This window comes from Loa loa (genome assembly GCF_000183805.2).
Source record: "Loa loa unplaced genomic scaffold supercont3.102, whole genome shotgun sequence".
NCBI classification, from domain to species: Eukaryota; Metazoa; Nematoda; class Chromadorea; order Rhabditida; family Onchocercidae; genus Loa; species Loa loa.
Genome location: NW_018108282.1, coordinates 107,209 through 129,894, shown reverse-complemented (window position 1 = coordinate 129,894; position 22,686 = coordinate 107,209). Strand labels below are relative to the sequence as shown.

At 35.1% G+C, this 22,686-nt stretch overlaps 4 protein-coding genes across 4 annotated transcripts; 1 reads left to right on the top strand and 3 right to left on the bottom strand.

Moving 5' to 3' along the window:
* Positions 1-2,104: 2,104 nt before the first annotated feature.
* Positions 2,105-3,917, bottom strand: LOAG_17609 (hypothetical protein; the record flags this gene model as incomplete). The annotated part of the gene is made up of 5 exons (XM_020450268.1): positions 2,105-2,286; positions 2,705-2,846; positions 3,282-3,480; positions 3,628-3,757; positions 3,842-3,917. The coding sequence occupies 5 exons, from the start codon at positions 3,915-3,917 to the stop codon at positions 2,147-2,149; spliced, it is 687 nt and encodes a 228-aa protein (XP_020306075.1). The 3' UTR covers positions 2,105-2,146.
* Positions 3,918-5,544: 1,627 nt separating this feature from the next.
* LOAG_02216 (hypothetical protein) lies at positions 5,545-9,000 on the bottom strand (the record flags this gene model as incomplete). The annotated part of the gene is made up of 9 exons (XM_020445950.1): positions 5,545-5,631; positions 5,752-5,910; positions 6,033-6,137; positions 6,326-6,451; positions 7,147-7,320; positions 7,436-7,582; positions 8,053-8,161; positions 8,433-8,598; positions 8,799-9,000. The coding sequence occupies 9 exons, from the start codon at positions 8,998-9,000 to the stop codon at positions 5,545-5,547; spliced, it is 1,275 nt and encodes a 424-aa protein (XP_020303651.1).
* A 1,757-nt stretch (positions 9,001-10,757) lies between these two features.
* On the bottom strand, positions 10,758-12,571 carry LOAG_02215 (hypothetical protein). Its single transcript, XM_003137753.2, has 4 exons — positions 12,252-12,571; positions 11,625-11,740; positions 11,094-11,233; positions 10,758-10,958 (listed from the first exon to the last, which is right to left on the bottom strand). The coding sequence occupies exons 1-4, from the start codon at positions 12,337-12,339 to the stop codon at positions 10,787-10,789; spliced, it is 516 nt and encodes a 171-aa protein (XP_003137801.1). The 5' UTR covers positions 12,340-12,571; the 3' UTR covers positions 10,758-10,786.
* Positions 12,572-14,069: 1,498 nt separating this feature from the next.
* Positions 14,070-21,700, top strand: LOAG_02214 (glycosyl transferase family 8 protein). The gene is made up of 15 exons (XM_020445949.1): positions 14,070-14,169; positions 16,324-16,423; positions 16,571-16,686; positions 16,760-16,934; positions 17,145-17,275; positions 17,670-17,834; positions 18,047-18,178; positions 18,548-18,673; positions 18,739-18,876; positions 19,442-19,570; positions 19,998-20,201; positions 20,296-20,395; positions 20,735-20,973; positions 21,074-21,201; positions 21,318-21,700. Exons 2-15 carry the CDS (start codon positions 16,330-16,332, stop codon positions 21,535-21,537), a joined length of 2,097 nt encoding a protein of 698 aa, XP_020303650.1. The 5' UTR covers positions 14,070-14,169; positions 16,324-16,329; the 3' UTR covers positions 21,538-21,700.
* Positions 21,701-22,686: the final 986 nt, after the last annotated feature.

The following is a 22,686-nucleotide window of genomic DNA, read 5'->3' as shown; positions in this document are numbered from 1 at the left end:
GAGAGGTAAGGATGCGATTGTTGTGGAAAACGAAGTAAGGACTGCACTACTGGGCTAAGGCCTAGGCTACTCCAAGCAAAAGTCTGGGCCTGCACTCAAGGACCTATCAAAGGAGTAGGCTGATTCCTTCTAGAGCATTCACAGAGGAGCAACAAAATGTTAGTACCTCCTTTTCCATCTGTTGTCTATCCCGCATGCTTATCAGTTTGTTGTAGTCCCTCTACTTAGTACTCATCTGCCATCCGAAATAGCAGTTGAGCAGTCATCAACGATCCCGGACAGCCCTATTCCTCCCACATACACATAGCATACACCCACACCCACATACACATATATATACCGGAATATATAGAAATGCACCCATAGCTTATTATACTCACCTACCTATCTACCTTTAAGGTGTTTGATACCCACGGTAGTCGTCATTCATCGGTTTCTATGGCCTTCCTGTGTAGGCCTTCAACAAGTCTCGGGCAGATAATAAGAGTTATACACGCTCCGCTTTTTTTTTCCGGAATTTCACCGACTGCCGCTTTGTACAGCTAAGGAGAGCCTAAAGCTAACAAAGACTGACAAATCACCAGTATTGGTGGAGCAGGCAGTTAAACAGTAATCACCAACTTATAATTGACAAAATTCTCCCCTTGTAGAGAGGTCCTTTCAGTCTTTGCCATACTTTCTGCTCTTTTTTCCTCTGTTGTAATTTATATCTCCATCAATCATCACTGTTTGAAGTAATTAAAGAAAAATGATTTTATTTAGATAATTATCTGTTCGAATGAAAATATTCAATTTTGCATAATTCCGAGAAAAACAGGATGTCCTTCCTTTTTTTAACCAGAAAATGCCAATAAATCTCAGGCACTTCCGATCTGATTTTCAGTGATAAGAAAATGAAACATCTTCGCCAGTTTTATTTCAAGCTTACTGAAAAAGGTTTCCGCTCCTGTTAAAGAACTTGAAGCTAGAAGGCAAAATTTTAAATATTTCTTGGAAAGTATGAGATGCTCTCGGAAAGTATGAGACGTGACCCATATGTTTAGGGGGAAATACACGCATTTTGCCTGTATCCCATCATCATTTTTAGTAAGTATTAGATAGGAAGGATTCCATGAGATTTTTGTACTAAAAAATAGGACTATCCTTCCAGCCACTACTGCAAATGACTATTTCAAAACTATTCTAGCTGGTTCTGTTGCAGTAGTTATAGGCAAAATCAGGTACGACCGAATTGGATACATCCACCGTACAGCTCTAAAATTATTCTACCGAATTGTTTAGGAAGCTGTTTACTCGTAATTACCAATATACTTCACACACTTCGCATAATTAATTTATGTTTAAGCATGTTCCACTGAATCGACTATGTTACGAGAAACATTGACTTTTCCTAAGAGATGTTTCACATATCTTAAGTAATTCTTGATGCTGTCAAATAATTTTAACCAGTCACTGATGATTTTTTATTTGTTTAAGAAACTAATTAATGCAAAGAAGACCCAGGAATCATTAGTTGATAAGAAGCTCAAAATTCCTTTTTTGCTGGTTCTGATATTGCCATGTAAATATATTTTAAGAATTCTAAATTTTATTTCATTTTCTTACTGCGGAATAATCCGCAAACAATGATCGAAATAATATATGTTCAAGATTAATATGTAAACAAAAATTCCCGGAAGAGAAGGAAAATCGACATGGAATTTTAATATCACGGGCAAAATTATGGTAGTCCTGGTTTGGTAAATGATATGCGGCATCACTTCGATTTTTGAAGATGACATGAAAGAATACTAGGTAAGAATATTTTTAATTTTCTATATGATCCTACTATGACTACTCACAACACCTCTTTATATCTGATCATTCATGAGACATTCTCCATCTGTTGGCATTCTTTTTCAACTGTTATATTCCCGTGAAACTGATACATTTGCAAAGAAATCAATCACCGCTAGATATCCTCAGAAGTTAAGCATCTCTTTTATTGTAATTTTAACAAAAAATTTTCGACTTCTATCAAAGGTAATGTTTTATTAAAAGATTAGAAATAGTGTCATATCCATTTAGAACTATAATTTGCACAAGGCTTAGCTTTTGTTTCTTTATTTTATTCGCTTGAAAAGCAATCATTAAAACCACTTCTTTATCAGTTGTCTTTTACTTCGTGTTTATGATGATTCGAATTTTCCAATGAGTTGCTGTCATCTAAGCGATTGTTACGACGGTCTTGCATTAGTTTCACTCTGCGAGAATTACCGGCTCGCGACGCACGTTTCACTCGTTTTACTAAAAAGAAATATGTGATAAATAGACATACCTATCAATCAATTTTGATAATATGTTATTAAGGAAGATTGGAAAATACAGTTTTCAATGTTTTAAGGCATACAAATCAACCAATCTAACAAAGGAACAATTCATAAATTGTCTTAGTCCTAACATCTGTTACATATTAAAAACCAAGCGAGATGGGAACACTGCTTGAATTTTAAGGAAATTTGGTAATTATCTGAACTGACAATAACACATTTACCGGAATTTAATAACGCTCATTAGATAACATAGGAAACCATTTCTCTATGGTTGCATTCAGAAGTAGGCTAAGCCGTTCAAATCGACCAAATTTCCATAAAATTGAAAATTTGGATAAGGAGGACATTTGCATATTTAAAAACTTTAAACCTGGACTGAAACTTAAAATGACCATTTGTTTTAATGACAACATCGAAATCCTCATCAATGATTCCTTCTTCCGTCCAAACATGATCTTTTGGTGTTGAAGAGATACTGTGTAAGTAGTCGACTATATTTGTTCCTTCAGTAGAAGACCAATCTTCAGTTTTATCCTTAAATATTACATACTGTGTCATCTGCCAAAATAAAACGGTGCACTACTCATTGATTCTTAATAAATTTCACAAACTTCATAATTAGAAATTATGCGTTTATTATTTTCATTTGCTAATTCTAAGGATAGCTTCTAGCTGATTAATGTTCCTTGCTCATTTTTTTTTTACGTGGTTCATAAAGCAGAAGAACATTTATGTTTCATTTAATCATGCGAGACATTACGGTCCTAAATAACTCTTTTTCTTCCTATCAGGATATTATGTACCACACACATCATTCATATGCACTCTAAACGGTACGTGTCTTTGAAGCGTGATGCTACTAAACTAAGTGGTTCTAGAAGCTGGAGAGAAAATGCACAGTAGCATGAGATCGATCCTAATATTATCCTGTCATATAGTAATAGGCTACATATGAGGAAAGGTTCGTACAATTTCATCTTTTCCTCTCTTGGAAACGTTTTCGCCATTGCTTCCAATACCCTTTACATTGTTAATTATAATTTCAGTTATGGTGTTGTTGTCGTTCTGAAATTCATCGTTAATTAAATGTCCCTTCTCGTAATCACTATCTTTCCATTCAATTATTTTGTCTTTCTGAGCAAATAATATTTGTGGCATGAATTTATTCCTTTGACCTTCTCCCAAATCTCAGAAATTATTTATAGGTTTAAAAAGATGCTAAAAACAGTGTACGATTACGGGTAAATACAAAAAAATTTTTTAAATATTGTTGTATTCACAACAAAATTCTATAATTGTTTTTTTTTCAGAAAACCTGACATAAATATCGCTATCCTGGGAATTTTCATTTGTGAAATTTTCATCATCATCATCATTATCGCCATTATCTATCTCGTTATTCCACTTTTCTTCCTCTGTACCATTTCCTCTGTCTTCAACTGCTACTTAAATGATATGAGCAACTTATAAATCACATTTCGTACTTTTCTTTTCCGCATTGTAGAGATCAACTTGAAAAATTAGCTTACATCCTGAGTAGAGCGTGATTCGCCCTGCTTCGACAGCAAGGATCCATACAAGGATAATCGATAGAGACCGAATCATAGATCTGAGAGAAAGAAACAGATAGTTCAATGTTTTTTCAGAAAAGCTAATAAGATCAAAAAATGCACATCATACACACATACACACAAAAACACACAATACGAGCACGAACTTAATATCAGGTTGCATTATTTGCTCTTTATTTAAGATCTACAGACTTGACAAGCATAGGTATAAACAAATTTGCCCTTGTCCACTATTTTCGATGTCATTAAGATGCTAATACGCGCCAGGTAGATTTGCAGTGAAAATGAAGCTAAACAAAAGTTCATTTCAGCCTTTTACATTGAAATCTTACTTTTCACTTCGCGTCTAAGATAAATTGGAAAGAGAAGAATGTATTTGTGGAATTAGAGCAGAATATACAAAAAGTCAGTTGTAATGTGATAATTAAAACGAAATGGGCTTAATAACCTTAGTTTATAAACTCGAATATTTTAATGCAAAGAAAATAACTGATCAGTAACTCTGAGTACATAAAGAGAACGATAACAAGACACAAGTAATACACATAACTAAAATGATCTAGGCGTGAAAAACAAGCGATGCAAACTACATTATCTTTGTTGTCAAAACCGGATTTGTAATGCTTAAAGGAATTTCATCAGAACGATACTGTCAAAAATTATATAGTAAATAAATAACTGATCAGTAAGTAGCTCTGAGTACATAAACAGAGAACGACATAGAACGGTAGCAGGATACTTCCATAAGTGAGTACTTTTCAATATCCCATATCTAGATTCAAAACGACATATCCTGCTCATCCATACAGTACTATCAGTCCCTTTCACCTCATTAAAAATAAAAATGAAAAAAAAAAAACCTAGAGAAGGGGAAAATACGGTCAATCCAGTACAATCCAATTTAAAAAAAGTGTAAACTCAGAAATCAACCTTGGAAATCAACGTAATGAACTCTAAGCATTTGACACCTCATAGAATTCCAGCCAACTTTTTCAGCAATTTCCCTTCTGTTTTCATTCTGCAGCAGATTGATGCATACGTTAGATTAGTTTTTACTCGGACCAATTCCATACTAAGAATTGCCAAACACGTCACTCATTCCCCAACTTACTGATAACTGTTGCCGATAGTGGATCCAAACAATTCACATCAAAACTGCGCTAACCTGTCAAACAAATGAATTTGCTTGTCCATCATGCTTACTTTCCCTTCCTCCACTTCAAAAAAAAAGAAAATATTCATGCACCTTTGTCCATATTTCAGCATCTGCTGCAGTACCACCTAAACTTTCCAAATGAGGTTTTAGTGAGATCAAAAAAGAAGGTGAAGCAAGCTTTATTACAAAATAAATCAATTCATGGAAAATATGAACAAGAAAATTGACAAAATTCACAAAACAGCCTATTTCCATTCAAAAAGTGATAAAGTTTATTAATATCTCAAAAAGTACCAATATTCTTCAGATGTGTTAATATTTTTGCACTTTTCTATCAGTGGAAACAATTCTCAACAAACATGGATGTGCATTAAAAGGAAAAAAAATTAATTTATGCAAAAATCTTGTTGGATACAGCGCGTAAACAATATTTTTACTGATTTGTAGTAAAAATCCTATCAACTACAAAAGCATGCAATAGTACATGTCGCATTCATAATCCTTATTAGAAACCATATTTTCTTGCCGACGTTCGTTTGTTATGCCGATTCACAGACCACTGCTCCGCAAGCTGTTCTTCTCTGGCTACTGCCTGAAATATCATTTTCATTGCTCTGGTATCTTCAGTGTGTAATGATAAAATTAAATGAAAATCAATAGAATGGAAACAAAATATACCGTACAGGAAGTATGAGGAAGGCAAAGCACTTACAACACTGGCAAGATACGTAATCTGATGTTTTCTTCGTGCCACCATGCTAACAGTTTCTTTGCTTTTCGGTACGTTAGCAAGATGCGATAAAGTTGCTTCAGCAAGCGATTTGTTATGAAGGTTTTTGAGAAGCGTCGCACGAACATTTGGACCCAAAACCTTGAACAACTCATATCCAAGATATTGAAAAAACTGTACAATCACAAAGCTCGATGTCTTCCATTATGAGAAACTTGCACATTAAAAATTAAATAGAGACGACTTAAAGAAAAAATGCTCACCTTATCAACACTAACATCGACCATATTTTCTACGGCTTCAGCAGCGTTCGAAACTGAGCCACCCAAATGTGCAACATCACGTGAATAAATCATGCATAAAGCTTGCTAAGAAAAGTTGCAATCTGAGGTCTTATGATACTGACAGAAGTATTAAACACAGCATCTGCATTTGCAGAATTTTGTAAACATAGCTCTATTCTCATTACTAGCACAAAAGGTAGTTTCCTCTATAGATATTTTTTTGAGTATAACAAATATAAGCACGATCAAACAAACCGACCGCAGAAACTTACACTGTCATCAATAGCACCGGATAAGGTAGTGGAGGCAGATGTATCACAACACACAGCGGTAACTTCTGGATGAGAAACGAAAGCAGATATATTATTTTCAACTTTCACATCATCTGTTAGTTCGATCTATAACTCAAAGATTCTACAAACAATAAGATAACATATATTATCATTAATTAATTTCAAAACCGACTGCAAAATCTGAACATTCTAATTCTACTTAACATTGTACAAGAAAGGTCATAAAACGTGCTACAAAACCTAAAACAAAAATGGAAGGGAAGAAAATGGTGAAAAAAAAAGTTATCATGATTATAAAATTTCCGCGTGACCATTAAAAATACCTTCCATGTTTCCTAAACTTTCCGAATGAACCGGTATTGTTTAAAGTTAGGTGGATTTCATAAGAAATGTCAGATAAGAGTGGGAATGATGCAATAAAATTAGGGTTTAAGGATGTTAAATTGTCAGACAGTGAATTTCTGAACCAGTTTCGGTCAACTCCGATCGAAAAATTTGATGACTAAAAATTTGATGACTAATATACTTTCATAACAACAGAACTAATCCTGACTTACGAGTTAAAATTAAATGGAAAATTCCTGAGGTCACTTTAGAAAAAGTCAGCATTCATGAATTATAGCATATACAGTAAATTGTATTCGCCTATAAACCTTCATCGCGTAAATACTACGAACTAATGATGCAGCTTGATGTGGTATCGAAGAATCACGAACAACTACAGACAAAAAGTTTTAAAATCCATATATATTCACCGAGACCAACATATACGAAAAAACGAAATCCAAATTAAACCAAACCTGTTCAAGTTTTATGTCACGCGAAGCGTCTGAAACAGATATAATATCCGATACCATAGGAGGATCATCAATTGCTTTGAGACCAAAGAAATCTGTTGAATCATCTTCATCAGATGCATCATATTTTTCTCCAGCAAATTTTGTTTCCATCGAAATTTCTCTAGCAGTAAGAACCTGTAAAACAACCGGCGTCAGATGACAAACATAAGATCAAAAACAGGCCCATAAGATGCAGATAAAACAATCTGCAATATTGAACGAATGTAGTGAACGTAGAAGATCTGCTAACTTTAGGCATTTCAACATTTTCTGTAGAATGTGTACTGTTGCACATAAAAAGATTTGAGTTTTTCGAAATCCCCGTAGCATTTTTAGGTTCTGGTAAGACTGTAAGGAGACTAGCTGATGCAGAAGCTACCATCGAATGACCCAACTGCTGAAAAGTTAAAATGATAACTGCAGTGCACAACGCAAAAATCACAGCTACACAGTGCTTACTAATAAAGGAATTTGTCCACCATAAGACAACCGGATGTCCTACCATGGAAGGGGAAAAGTTATATAATATTGAAGAGAAAAAGAGAAACTGGAAGCATTTCGAGGAAATGTAACACAGCTTGCTTGCAAAAACCAAACAAAATCTAAACAATCGGGAAGTTAGCCGGTGGATTAAAATGAATTAGAGAGAATAGTTCGATGAAAATGTACATGACCATCATACTGCCATCAGACAGTACTCCCTCAAAACATATTATAATTAATTTATTAAAATGCCTAAAAAATTTCCAGTCCTGTTACAGCTTCCCGAAGTTCCAAAGGTAACTTGAAACATAAAATCACCTGAACCTCCCATTCAACATCACCGGTAAGTCAAGCAAAAAATGTTTTTCAACATGCATAATTTACCTTATCAGACTCGCCTTGATTTCCATCAGCAACTAAGCCTTTTAATCCACTAAAAGCTTGTATAACGACCATTTTCTTTCCATCGCTTCTATTATCTGCGAGATCCTTACTTCAAATAAGCAAAGAATTAGTGTGTGGCAAGTGTAGTATTCGTTCTCTTTTTTTTAAACTAAAAGAACTCTAAATGAAGTGATCCTGAGAGTCGGAAAGTTCACATTAAAGTGAGATTCTGAAAAGCACAAATTAGGTTTAAATCATCTTAGTGATACATAAGTCGTGAAACAGTTTAGAGAGATGCACCTTGAGTGATGGTTTTCGAACTACTATTTGTAACATGCGTGCAATGGCGCTTGCGTTTCCTTTTAGCTTTCCTTGCTAACTTCAGTTCCCAGTCTTTTCGTTTTACCAAATCGTCTAACTCTTCTTCCTGTTGTACACGCTTATTCGCCAAAGGTATCGAGGGTGGTAAATTTGTCAATATTGACGATCCTTCTTCCGAAGATATAAACAACAAGTTAAACTGGTAGCCAATAATACGAAATAAAACTGCATGCCTTATGAAAAAACACTGCTATTTTTAGGGAAAATTTCCCAATTATTGAAAGACAAAAGCGTGAGGAGTACCATTCGGGATCAAAAGTAACAAAACCAAGCTAACAGTATTAAAAAGCTCTGAAACATCACATTCTTAACATAAATGCTTTGCTAATGAAAAAAGCTAAAATAATGCCATCGATAAACACTACCGGCATTTGTAATACCATCACATTCCTCAACCACAGCATCATCTTCTTGCCTCTGGAAGCCATCTATCGTTCTTTCGCCTCTGTTTGGGGGTATTAGACGTTTCACAGGATTTGAAACTACTTCCGCATATATACGGTCCCCATCTGGCAATTCATCAATGTCTTCGTCATCGCTCCCAGCATAATCAACTAAACTCAACATCTTCCTGCAATTTATCCAACTTATCTGTCTTCCAATACCAAAACAAATACAGTCCTACACATCAATTTATCGCAGAAACGTCATTCCTCATTTCTCTAGAAGTCAGAAAGTGCGGGTATTCAGAGATAAGACATGTAATTCTTAAATATTGTTATCTGTCCGTGAAGCTGAACTACCGCGCTAGCTTACGCCAATAAAAGCACAACAACCCTCCACACTCTCCCAAACACAGCCACACACAAGCTTGCATCTTACACGCATACGTAGACAATGACGCTTCACGTGTCATCCGAACTGTGTGGGCCATTATGAAAACGTGGTCCCACTGTTGATGGCATTTTTTTGTTTTATCAATGACGATCGATTAGGTATGGTGGTTCAGGATGAGTGAATTCGGGAAGGAAGCAAGGACGCTTCAAGTTTATGGAATGTAGTAAAAAAGTGGAGGATTCGGTGGGAAAAAGTGGTGCTATCGTTTGAATAGCTAAATTTGTGGAGGGATAGCAGGTAGAGAAGAGGATGATGATACTGATAAAGCAAAAGATCTATCATGAACGATAAGCGCGTGTCCAAGACACTCCTTTATTGTTGGATAATGGAATATGGACGACAATTGTTGCAAAAAAATCGAAACACAATTTTCCTCAATATTATAGTAGAATTAAGTTAAGCTTAGTCCTGCCGATCAAACCATTATCATAAGTCGCAATGTGCTAGTGTTGCGTGGATAATATGCTAGTGTCGCAATGTGCTAGTGTTGCGTGGATAATATGCTAGTGTCGCAATGTGCTAGTGTTGCGTGGATAATATGCTAGTGTCGCAATGTGCTAGTGTTGCGTGGATAATACTTGCCGTTAAAACTATTAAATCCCAACTGCTCAATTTTAACGACATATTTTTTGCAAACAAAGAAAGGAGAAAGCTCTATTCTGCAAGCTTTTATTACGGATATGAACCTTACGGTGAAATGCCATTCCTACTCATAAAAGCACATTTATTTCTACGGAAGGAATTCATGTAGTAGAAAGGTCAGAATATGAAAAGCATAAGAATCAGTGTTGCGATGTTCCACTGTAATGTGATCTCTTGGTTCTGGAAATAATAGATTCGATTCATTTTTACATGTTTTATTATGACCTTTCAATTTATGCTTGACCAATTGCTTAGACCTTCAAGTCTTTTCCAAGTTTAACCAGGGTTACTCGATATTCGGTTAAGTAATTCTTTTTCAATACAGCATTATTTCTCCAACAACAGATCGAAATTAGGAGAAACTATTGTGGTGCTTGTACCAAAGTGAATACGAATTATCTGGAAAGGAGTGTAAGCAATGAGGTCTACTTAGCATTATAGGCCATGCTTGCCAAAATTTTAGCAATAAGGAAAGAAACACTTTGTAGCAGTAAGCGGACAGTCATATGAGCGTAATTGTCTGCTTTACACTTTAAGCACATTATTGATGAACTTTACGGCTTGTTACTACTGATTGTGGTAAAGACCAAATTTCACACAAAAGTAGATAGCATATAGACAGTAATTAGTCGAGTTTAGGATGCAATCGCTTTGATTCACTTTTTTTACCGATTTCTTTGCTTACAAATCCTGATCTGACACACTGTGTTTAGACAGTAGAACTGACTAGTATGGAAGTACAGCGCGATATATTCCCAAGAGAACAAGAAAATACTCATTCCCGTTATCTTTTCGTTTTACTTGAAACTTTCAAAATTTATAAATTTCAGAATTCCAAGTTCTGACGTGTTTATTTTTATGACAAATGTAATATCTATGCGAAAGCAATTCGCCAATTTCTCGCTCGTTTCTGCTCATCTTCTGAATCATCATATTCAAATAATTTTTGGTTTTGTCGATAAAACACTCGTGAATCACGAGCAAAACCACATCGCACTTCGAATGTTATAGTTGTATTGAGGCAATCGCCTGAACGCCAAAGATACCTAAAATATAAAGCTAGTAATTTTCTCTCAAATGGGTAATGAAGATTGTACAAAGAAAAGAAAAAAAAAACATATTTTTTAATGGAAGCACACAACGATATTCCTTCAATAAAAAAATAACAATGAATAACCAACCAATCCTCACGGAACCTTTCGAGCATGTAATTGTAGTAAATGTTACAAGCGTGATTCCACGTGGGTACTTTTGCTAGCACAGTTGTGTCGTCTGATTCTTCGCACATTATGCGGCAATAAATTTTCGTTTCATTCCTTATCTTATAAATTTTTAACCATTTGTTGTATCTTTTAATATATAAATTATTAATTGTTGTGGAGGGCAGAATAAATTAAGTGAGATCATTTTGAAGGAGATGTTGTTATGTGGCGTAAAGAAAATCTAAAGTTCACCGCTTCATTACTATTACCCCTATTTATTGATGCTTGCCGTGAAGTTTTCTGCAAGTCAACCCGCTTATCAAAATATTTAGCTGATAAGAATCTTTTCGTTCTTTTGATGTCCGTATGGCTGGAGTTATAAGGGTTGTCCAGCTATTCAATTCAATATTTCTTTATGCTGGAAGCCAGAAATAACTCGCTATATGTTTTCAAAGGCCTGCTTTTTTGACAAATCAAGTATTAAAATCCAGTTTCATAAAAATTGCTAACCTCATGAACTTCTTCATAACATAAAGGGTTCAGTTCAGTTTTTGATTCTGGATTATGTAAGGCACAGCGTGACACTCGATGACCTGCTATGGATTCACATTCCAGTTTCCGAGTTGCTAAAATTCAATCACAATAACTATTCTGTATAATCTGTAGTTGGAATCTCAATAAACTTTGATAACATAATTCCTCTGCTTCACAAAAATTTCGTCAGTGAATAGCTAGAAATAAATGGATATTAATAAGCGTTCCTATCAAGTAGTGTTTGGCTGTGTTAGTTCATAACGCTCAAGTGTTTTTGAAGGGAGAGGACAGAATAATTAAATCATTTTCTAATCGATCACCTTATTTCATTTTTTGCTTACAACTGATTTAGCTTCCAGGTAAGTGCAATTCTGAAAAAAGCGTCTCTCGGTGATGCAATTTATTCAGGAACTACATATGGAAGTTAAGAAGAGATTTTTTTGCTAGTAGAAGTGAAAACGAGTAATGAGCAATTTTTATATACGTAGGAATTACCTTCTAGAAGTAAAGATTATAAATCATCCGCACAAAAATCTAAGGATGGTTAAGCAGAGTACTTTCAATTACTGATTGTGAAGATATTGACTATGATTACAAACTTACTCCAATAATACGGTTTCTTTGGAACAGCTTCAGAAATGCCGAGAATTGCGGCACTTATAATAACTGCCACTTGAAGAGTAATGTCCATCTTATGTCACTGTTTGGGAGAATAGCAAATTTAGATAGCAGTAAGTGCAGAATACGACGATGGCGAGTTGCTGTTGTGAACACATGAGAATTTTGAGCGCTGTTTTACGGCTATCCTAATGAAATATTACCCGTTTCTGTCCACTACCACTGGTTGTTTATATCGTTGCTTGACAGGAATGATTCTACTGTTGACCAACTAATTGAAGGCAGCAACAAAGAGCTGAAACTGGTAGTTGGTATGGAATACTAGTATCATCGGATCGCCACACTAATATTCGATCAAATTTTCGATTTAAACAAAATATTTAATCAAAAAAGCAAAAAGTTAATCATCTTTTCTGATGACTGAATTGTTGTCCTGCTGATTACCTTCAAAACAAGTCATGACATTATCTTCTTTATCGCTATCATTATTATTGTCTTAAAACTTAGTATTGAAAGGCCAAAGCATTAAAGCTTCTTTGTTCAATGCTTAGTGACGTCCGCTCTATAGTAGAAAAAACAAGTCTAATGTGAACAGTAATCAGTATAATTAATGTTTTGTCAGCATTTACCTAGGCTTATTAAAGTATTTTTAACGCTTCTTTAACGAAGCATTTCAAATAAGAATGAAGAAGTTGAATTCGAACAACTGATATGTATCAATGCCAAATCCTTTTTCTTTCTTATGAACATAAATAATATGATAGTACAATAATATCAAAGCCTAATAATGACAATTTCTGAGGCATCAACTCTACGCTTTGTGCTAATTACCAGCGATGCACAGTCAATTTATAATTTCGAAGTCTAATTTACACAAGCCTATTTCATGCATCGGTTATTTGCAGTATTCGAAAAAAGAAGAGATGAGATACTGCTGCAGTTGAAGTGCCACAATTTTCTGATTAACGAATTTTGATTATTTTGCTTTCCTGATGACTTACCACGAATTGTTTAATAGTCGTCGCATGGGTATGCTAATGAAAATACATGGTAATTGGGTAGTTAGGAAGCACTGCAGCACTGAATTCCATGTAGGAAATGCGTTTTGTAACCGTCTAAAGTGCTTCTTTGATGAGAAAATTCACATTATTTAGGAATTTTTAATGATATTCCGGTAGTAAAATTGGATAAGAGTAAGAAGTGAACTCCTGGTTGTTGCATGAAGAAATATTTGAGGGAAGGAGAATGTAAATATTCAATCTGATCAACTGGATTGTTTGATTAGCCATGGTCGAAGTTTGTGGTCGGTTTCAAGATCGGAAACTAAAGGCAAAGAAGACAATAACAATGAGACGTAAATTGGTCATTCGATCATTCGGTATCATATGAAAAAGAAGGAAGTTCAAAAAAAAAAAACCATTAAAGAGACATGAACGCTAGACACTGTCATCAACGATCGATCCATGCTGTCTCTTTATTTATGGGTCATCAGTAAATCCATGATGAATTTAATGCGGTGGGAGTGTCCTTGTTTCCTTGCTCTATTCATTCCCATCATGCTTCCTCCTCTCTTTACTCCTGCTACTAATGCTGCTTTTCGTTTTGCACACTCTCTCGATTTGCTACTGGATGAATTGTAAAGCATGTTTTTGACCATGTGATATTTCCCCTTCCCTTCTCTTCCTTTTTTTTTCAGTGTTTATATATCATATGCCGATCTTTATAGGAGTATTTGTCAACACCGGTCACTACCGGAAAGTGATCAATGAATAGGTTAAACTATTGGTCATTACAGTTATGCAATTGGAGGGAAAATCACTGGCGGAATGAATTTTGAAACTAATCGAACTTTCGGTTTGGTGGAGAGTGCTTGACTAGGATATGCCGCATTCCTTACATCCAAGTAATGTTTGCATTTATGTCGCCTGAAGACAGAATTCAATACTCAAGAAAACAGCATTTCGTTTCTCATGTCGCACAGCTTTCGCTTTATTCTCATTCTCTTTGTGGCAGGCACTCTTTTAGGTGGCTTATTGAAGCATATTTAGCATACACTGTATTACCTGCATATTTTATTCGACACTCAACAAAGTAATAAATGTTTTCAGTTGCATGCTTGATTTGGAAAGCTTTTTCACTGACTAGTTTTTTCAAATAAGAATAAATCGATAAATGAATGAACTGATTGATGAATATAACGAATAAACAGCACTTATTTGAAAAATTCAGCAAAATTGGAAGGGGAATATGTTGAGTGATGTAGCAGATCATATAATTTGTCTAAAAGAGAATAGCTTATGGAACAACGCGGGACTAAGTGAATTTTTGCTTGAAATTGAAGGATACGCCAAAACTCTGAATGACTCATCCCAACACTTTTCTTGCAAATGGTTGTTTTGTTATTAAGAAAAAATGTTTCTAACTTTGCAAATTGAAGCGGACTGGGAATCCTTCCGAATTCCTTCCCCGTTGATCCGTATCTTGCATCTCCCAAAATAACAATTACTAATATCAGCCAATTTGATAAGAACATTGTTGTGTCATTTTCGTGCATAGACTACTATCGATAAGTGATCATTCGTAATCTTTCATTAACAAAAAAAAAAACAAAGAGTCAGTTTCTTCCCATCTTTCATCACTACGATATGCATATTACTAAGATTTCCCTTAGAAAAGCAAATTCTTGAAAACAGAAGGCAAGGTAAGGCAACCTGATGTTGTTTGATTTATTGTGGAATGTAAGATGTAAAAAGGATTGGAAGAGGGCGAGTAATCCATTATATGGATAGTAATAATTAAAGTTAGGTTATCATCAATAATTACGCCTTAATGATTAGTTCATTAATGTTTGTTCTACTAGTGATATTTCAGTTTACAATAAAAGTCGTTCTGCTGCATTTTTTTTTACTGAGATTTACTTTCTTATTCACGGCAAATACACCACAGATGTGCAACAGATCATGCAGAACCACTGTTGACTTCAATAGTCATGTAACACAGGAGATTAGGTTGCCTTTCAAATTAAACAAATCTGATTATTAACCATATAATGAATTTTCCTTTCACGCTTTACTTTTTGTTCCACAAATCGGACGTGATCCGGTTTCCGTTCCATCACAATATTCATTGCATTACTGACCTCGTACTGTACTAAAGCCGCTTGTTAACCAGTCAGTACAAAGGCTTTTTTGGTGCATTGCAAGTCGGTACTGTGATGAATCCGGTAAGCAACCTTTATTAGGAATCTGGTATAACTTGCCAACATTTATTTTCCTCGATGTTTAACGCTGAACTCTAATATAAATAATGGAAACAACGATAACGATTAGTACACCGTGTAATACTCTGAATCCCTTCTGCTTTATGCAGGACGCAGAAGAATAAAACAGTGAGTGATAGATTAAATTGAAAATTTCTGTTTTAATCGTTTGTTCTGGTGACATTATTATTCTGCTTATTCAAATCCATAGGTCATAGAAGTTACTTTCAAGGCTAGGCTTCATGATAGAGTATGGGAAAAGACATTACAATTCATTTTAATTCTCATAGTGATGTAGGAAGTGATAATATGAGGAACTGTTGCGAGAAGTATTTTAGAAGCACTGTGCAAGCTAAGAAGGCACAAATAAATCTTGCGCAGAAATCAGATGAGCTGCATCAGCAACACTTTAACCAGTGGTCGGATAACGTTAGCATCATGAGTCACTTTTTTCAAGTCGCTGTGTTGTGATGATAATTGTTATGACGTTGAACTGTTTTTTAATTATTGTGCAAACTCAAGAAATATAAACTGCAGTACTTAAATTCATTCATTTATTCAAATATCAGTACCTTTCCTACTGTTCCATGGCCATAAAAAAAGTGTCAGTTTGAATTGCTAGCTGTCAATTAACTAATCCGATTTGTGGTGCTGCTATAATTTTTCTCCATTAAACAAATTGATTTGCTGAAATTTACGAATATTTTTGAGAGAATTTGCAATAATATTACGAGACTGAGGATTTGCAATGATACTACGATAAATCATTGTTAACTTGCAGTCAAATTTTGTTTTCAGGAAGGAATGAAGAAAAGGAAAAAGCGCATGAATGCTTATTGCATATGGGTTTTGGTGGTAGCCGTGCTTGTTATCTTTTATTTATCGGTTTTTACTGAAGGTTTGTTTGGTAATTTTATGTTTTTAATAGTTTAATGCAAAACAGTATTTAATTGACAGATCGACAAGTAAATTGATTGTTTGATCAAAAGATACATTTGAAAGAATCCTTTTTGAAAGCTCTATGAAATTGATGAATATATTATAGTATCATATCATTTGCACATACATAAAAGAAACACTAATTTATTCGAGCAATTTGTGGCATTAACAAATGGGGAGAGGAATAGAAGTGACAATGAACATCGCTCGCAACACTGTCAGGTTCTATTTTATATATTATAATTATTCGAAGTTTAAAAAACGAATCAATTTTAGAGGTTAATGGCGATTTTAGGTCTTACATTTGGCATTGGTGGTGTGTGGAGCCGTTCAGTTGAGCTATCCTTTATCGACGCTTATCAAAAGTATCCTCCGTTATCGTCAGCAGGCCATCGTTTTGCATTTACTTGTGGATGACATTACCATGAGCATTATATCGTTACTGTTTAGCACATGGCGATTACCAGCCGGTAATTTATTAGCTTTCATAAATTTGTTTCATTCCAGTGTTTGCTGCGAAGCTATAAATCATCATTTCCATCGAGTCCTTATAAATTTAGACTAGGCAAATGTCTTTAGCCACGACATATTTTACAAGTCTTCACTCCTGAACATTTCATTAAACTTCCGTGACTTCGACTGAACAATTAAGAATAGCTTCTGCAGCGGACATGTTGCAGTAAAAGTGACATTTTATAATGCCTCGCAGTATTTGGATCGCTTTTCGTGGATTCCGAATCGACATTATTCTGGCAGATATGGTCTTCTGAAGCTTATTTTAAACGACATTTTGCCTGCCGATGTCGATAAGGTACCGTTTCAACTTAACATTAAAGAACTTGGTCGTAATTTTTCTTTGTTGAAATTGAATACATTTAAAGCTGACTCCCGCAGAACTTCATGTATACAGATTCCTGCATGATAACGGAAGCGGCCTAGTAGTATCAAAACAAGATGGAATGCTTTCAAAAAATTGATTTACGATAAAAAAAAAAAACAATTTTCGCTTGCTGGCTGTCAAAGCCAGACAATATCTTTATCAACATTAATCATCAGTTGATGGATTTAACAGGAAATTTGATAGCATCATAAGTCTTCTGGTCATTATTCGATTACTCAGTCCACTGAGTGATGTGTTACACCGCGCAATCGAGCAACTCTTACATCCCTAGTGATTAAAATGGAAAAAATTCTACATTCTCCAGGTAATCGCACTTGATACGGATGTATTGATAATGGGTGACATTGCCCAGCTATGGTCGTTTTTTTCGAAGATGGCAAATTTACAAGCTATTGGCTTAGTTGAAAATTTGTCTGATTGGTACTTATTCAATAGAAGTACACCCCAAAGAACGGTTTGGCCAGCATGGGTACGTTTTATCGCCCTGGTAGCAGAAGAAAAACTTATTTATTCGTAAATAAAAAATTTTGAATTTAGCAGAAGAAAAACTTATTTATTCGTAAATAAAAAATTTTGAATATTAAACCTTTAGCTTTTAGAATATTTTCAAATTTGGTTGTCACTGTTTGAAAAAATTTTTGAAATTCACGAAAATTTTTTTAAATAAATATGAGATCACAGGGACGTGGCTTTAATAGTGGCGTGATGTTACTGGATTTAGCAAAGCTAAGGAACATGAGCTGGTCACATATTTGGGAAGAAAGTGCTTCAAAAAATGTTAAAGAATATGGTCCAGTTGAACTAGCGGATCAGGCAAGCATAACTACTGGCTAAATTACTTAATGTTGTATCAAGTAAGTGTATCCTGGTTGCCGGCATAAGTCACATACAGTGTCATTCATGTTTAATAAAACAGGTTATGCTTCATATGTCGCATATTTAGAGGTATAGTCTTACAATAATTATTAGCACATCAAGCCTTCCTCTTTTGAACTGCCTCCTTCTACTAGTAATCCATCATTTCGGATGACCAGCTTTGGGGTCGTTTTTCTGTGGACATCAACCATCAATGCTCTCTGTCTCTTTGGATTGGAACTCGAACTTACCGCAATTAATTACTGGCCTAACCTTTGACATTTCACTTCACGACATGGTTTTTCTTTTTCCATTTACTGTATTTAGGATGTAATCAACGCTGTTATAAACGATCATCGCTGGATTGTACAGAAACTTCCTTGTGAGTGGAACTTTCAGTTGGGATTCCAGTCACAACAGAACTTATGCGCTGTGGAAATTTCTCACTTGAAGGTAAACATAGTTATTTGTTATTCTTATTTGACCATAAATATAATAATGAACATTTCATTTACCAGCTGGTTCACTGGAATTCACCTTTAAAAACGCGAATAGTGAATCGTTATGCAGTACTCCTTCGTCGATATTACGACAGCGTGAGGGATATAGATGGCAGTATGTTTCGGTCTAACACAATCCATTGCCGTTATGGTTCTGTTAGTTTTCTGCTTCGATTTCTTTTCTACATAAAGTTTGGAAAAATATATATATATGCATATATATATATATATATATAACTCTACACTCCCATATACATATGTATATAACGCACTCACACCTGATATTTAAATGTAGCAATAAACTTACACTTACATATGCGTGGATTCACAATTCGTATTATATCTTTTTTGCCATTATATCTTTTTTTAAAATAAGGAAAATTTTATCAAATATTATCACGTTCACTATAAGATTGAATCAGTGCTGATTACTAAGTGTCGCCGAATTTCTCAATCTCAAACTTGGGTAATTAAACCTTTATTCCTCAAAACTCGGTAATACAGGAACGAATTCAACAATTATAATATCAATGTGAACAAAAGGGGACCAAAGACCAAATGATGCCCTTTATCGTCTTCCCAACCGACCTGTTGTAACACGTCTTGCGAAAATGATTTGGCGCTCAGGACCTCCTTTTTATTGCTGCAATTTCGCGTTATGACTTTCGGAGTTTTCCTGACATTAAGTATTTGAACTAATGAAAATTAATAATCTCTCTAGCAACGAGAACATTCAACACTTGACAAAGTATCTGAATATGATGACAACGACGATGGATGCAGCGAGATACGACATGCTCGATGGATCACATATCGAACATTATTGTACGTACGTCCCTACAATTTCACTGTAAGTCTCTATAACTATGAAAGCCTGTTTGGATTCAGTCAACAGTAGCTTGTAAATTATTCAGCATAATTTATAATATCACGCCATCATTTGGGAATATCTGAAGGAAAAGAAATGATGTGACATCGTTCCAAAATTCTCAAAGATGACATTTTTACTTTGATAAAATATTGTATATTTACGGTACATAATGTAATTGTGTTGTGCGATTGGTTTATTAGCGATTTCGTAGAGAGTAATAACAATGATCAAATATTTTCTTGCATCACTTCAACGCCCTCTATGTTAGTTAGATCGGATCCAGGCACAGCTATTCTAGGTGTGAGATGGCTTCACTACCATGTAGCTTTCTGGAATTATTGCCTTATAATTCCAATGTTGGTTCCGTTGTGATAATAGGAAAAAAAAAAACATTTGAAACGTTCAGGCTGCTCCGAAGAATGTTGTGTTGATAACGCAATTCAGCGTAGATCGTTTGATGCATTTTAATGCGCTACTGCAATATTGGACCGGACCTGTATCAGCTGCTGTTTATGTTACCGATTCTGAACTTTCATTGCTAATTCAGTTCTTTGATGATACTCTTGTTAATCGAACTAATGTTGCATTACATGCTGTTTACAAAGAAGGCGTTAGTTTTATTATACTTTTAGTTCCCAGATACTTTATAAATCGGCCTTATTTTCTCGAGTAATGTTTCATGTTTGTTTTTATTTAATTTACAGACATATTACCCTATCAACTATCTTCGAAATGTTGCATTAAATAACAGCAACGATGCGTCATTTGTTTTTTTGGCTGACGTTGATTTCACACCAGCTCCAGGTGATTTTTTTCCGAGATAATTAATGTAAAACTGTTTAGTTTTGAATTCTGTAACCATACATTGTGTGTTTCTTATTTAAAGTCCCAAAATATAGATGTCCACAGGCATCTTCTGCTTCTCACTCGCTTCAATGGATGATAATCTGTCGAAGGTTTAGTGGGGAATTCCTTAGTCATAGGTTCAACAAATCCTTCCTTCATTCGCTAATTTAATTTTCATGCTTGCCAGTCTGGTCACTATATGCACTATGTCTTATTGCATCAGAAACGTTTTTAGTGATCCTTTTTTGAAATCTTTTCAGAACTTTTGGAAATCTACCTTCCTGTACTATATTTCAGGACTGTATACGATGTTATATAAAAAGTTGGTTAAGACCGACTCAACAAACAAAAGAGCATTTGTTGTGCCAGCCTTTGAATATACGGGTAATCGAGTTCCAGCTGTTCCACTTACCAAGAATGAATTATTAAGAGAACTAGATGCTCGACGCATGCAGATTTTTCGGCGAAGTGTATGGATTCAGGGTCATGCTGCTACCGATTATGATCGTTGGAGACATGCTGACCAAGAGTACTCGGTATCTTAGTGGAAATTGAATCATTTGAAGTTCTGTTCAGCTTCGAAGTTTGTTAATGCTTCTTCGGCTTTACTTCAACAAAGTTTGCAAATATTTATAGGTTTCATGGAAGGCTGATTATGAACCATATGTTGTGGTGAGGCGTAGCGGATTACCGCCTTACGATCAACGGTTTGTTGGTTTTGGCTGGAACAAAGTGTCCCATGTGATGTTACTCAATGCTGCCGGGTGTGTTTATTTTCTATCTGTCTCATTTTAACTTGCCCTTAGCAGGCTTTCTGAAATGTTTTTCAACATTCACAAATTCCATTTCTTATTCAAGTATTATTTATTACTTGATTCAGTTACGAATTTACTGTATTACCGGATGCGTTCGTTGTCCATCAGCCACATCATCCCTCATTCGAAATGGTACGCTACCGTTCGCTGGCGACATATCGTAAATGCTTAAAGGCTTTAAAGGGTGAATTTGTGCGCGATTTAATTCGTGAGCAAAGAAAGAATTGGATATCCAATTTTTCTGGAGATCCATTGAACGATTATTCTGTTCTTACGATCGCTTGACATCAGTGAGTAGTATTTTAGATCTCTGTTTTGCTGTCTACTGTTTCGCCATCACTCCATAAGAATGCTCATTTTCGATGTTCTTCATATCAATCACATCACCATCTTGTCATATTTCATCTCTTAGTTTTCCATTTCCTTCACATGATTTCTCATTATTCGGACCATTGTATTTAATTTTATTTCTGAATGATTGGATATTTTTTATCACTTTTCTTTCTTTGCCAGTTATCTCTGACTCAGAAATCCCACAACTTCTACGCGTTTCTGTTAGTTCATCAAATATTTCCAACAGAAAAAAAGTACAAAACGACAAGACTGTGGTGCTGGACCCACCAACAACTTAGTTCGTTTTTAAAATTGATTTAGTTTATCCCAACCTTTCTATTAGATAGGAATGATCCATCTATGTATTATGTAGAAACTGATTTTCATTATTTGAGCATCCAACTAAAGAATTTGTAAGCCGGCATCCAGTAAATGATTCGGTAATTCGAGCTTCAAAGCCTGGAAGCTCCCACAGGATCTGTTTTGATTTTAAGAATCTGTTAATCAAAATACTTGTAAGCCATGTACTGATAAAAAGGTCAGCTATACCAATAACTTTCATAATAGTTTACGGCGTGATATGAATCTGTTGTTTAGTGATGAGCTGTCTGATAAATATTCCCAATAGAACTACTTACTGTAGCATTTATAACCCCCAACACATAGAATCTATTTTTACCGCTCTATTCTCCGCTAATGAACCCGTAAAATGGTGAATAAAACGGAAAACTTCGCGAGGAACGGATATTTTGCATCTTTTAACAGGGAACACAGAGTGTGTATGTGTGTGACTGTTGGCAGGCAATTCATTTATTTTAATACAACGACACTGGGAGCATCTCATTTGGGAACTTTGTTAGAGAAGTGTTCTTATTGCAAAGCTTTGATGGTAGAAAACGGGAAGACGACAACGTACAGAAAAACTCCCTAAGAGGAAAGTCGCCGATGCAGCATATAAGCACTAAAAGCCATATGTCGTTGGATGAGGCATTGTGTAAAACACCACACGTCAAAGATCATCAATGTAGGTCTTCCAAGTGCAGAGAAATTGCATTTTAAAGCTATAGTTTGATTTGCATTTACATTATGTACCTAACTCTA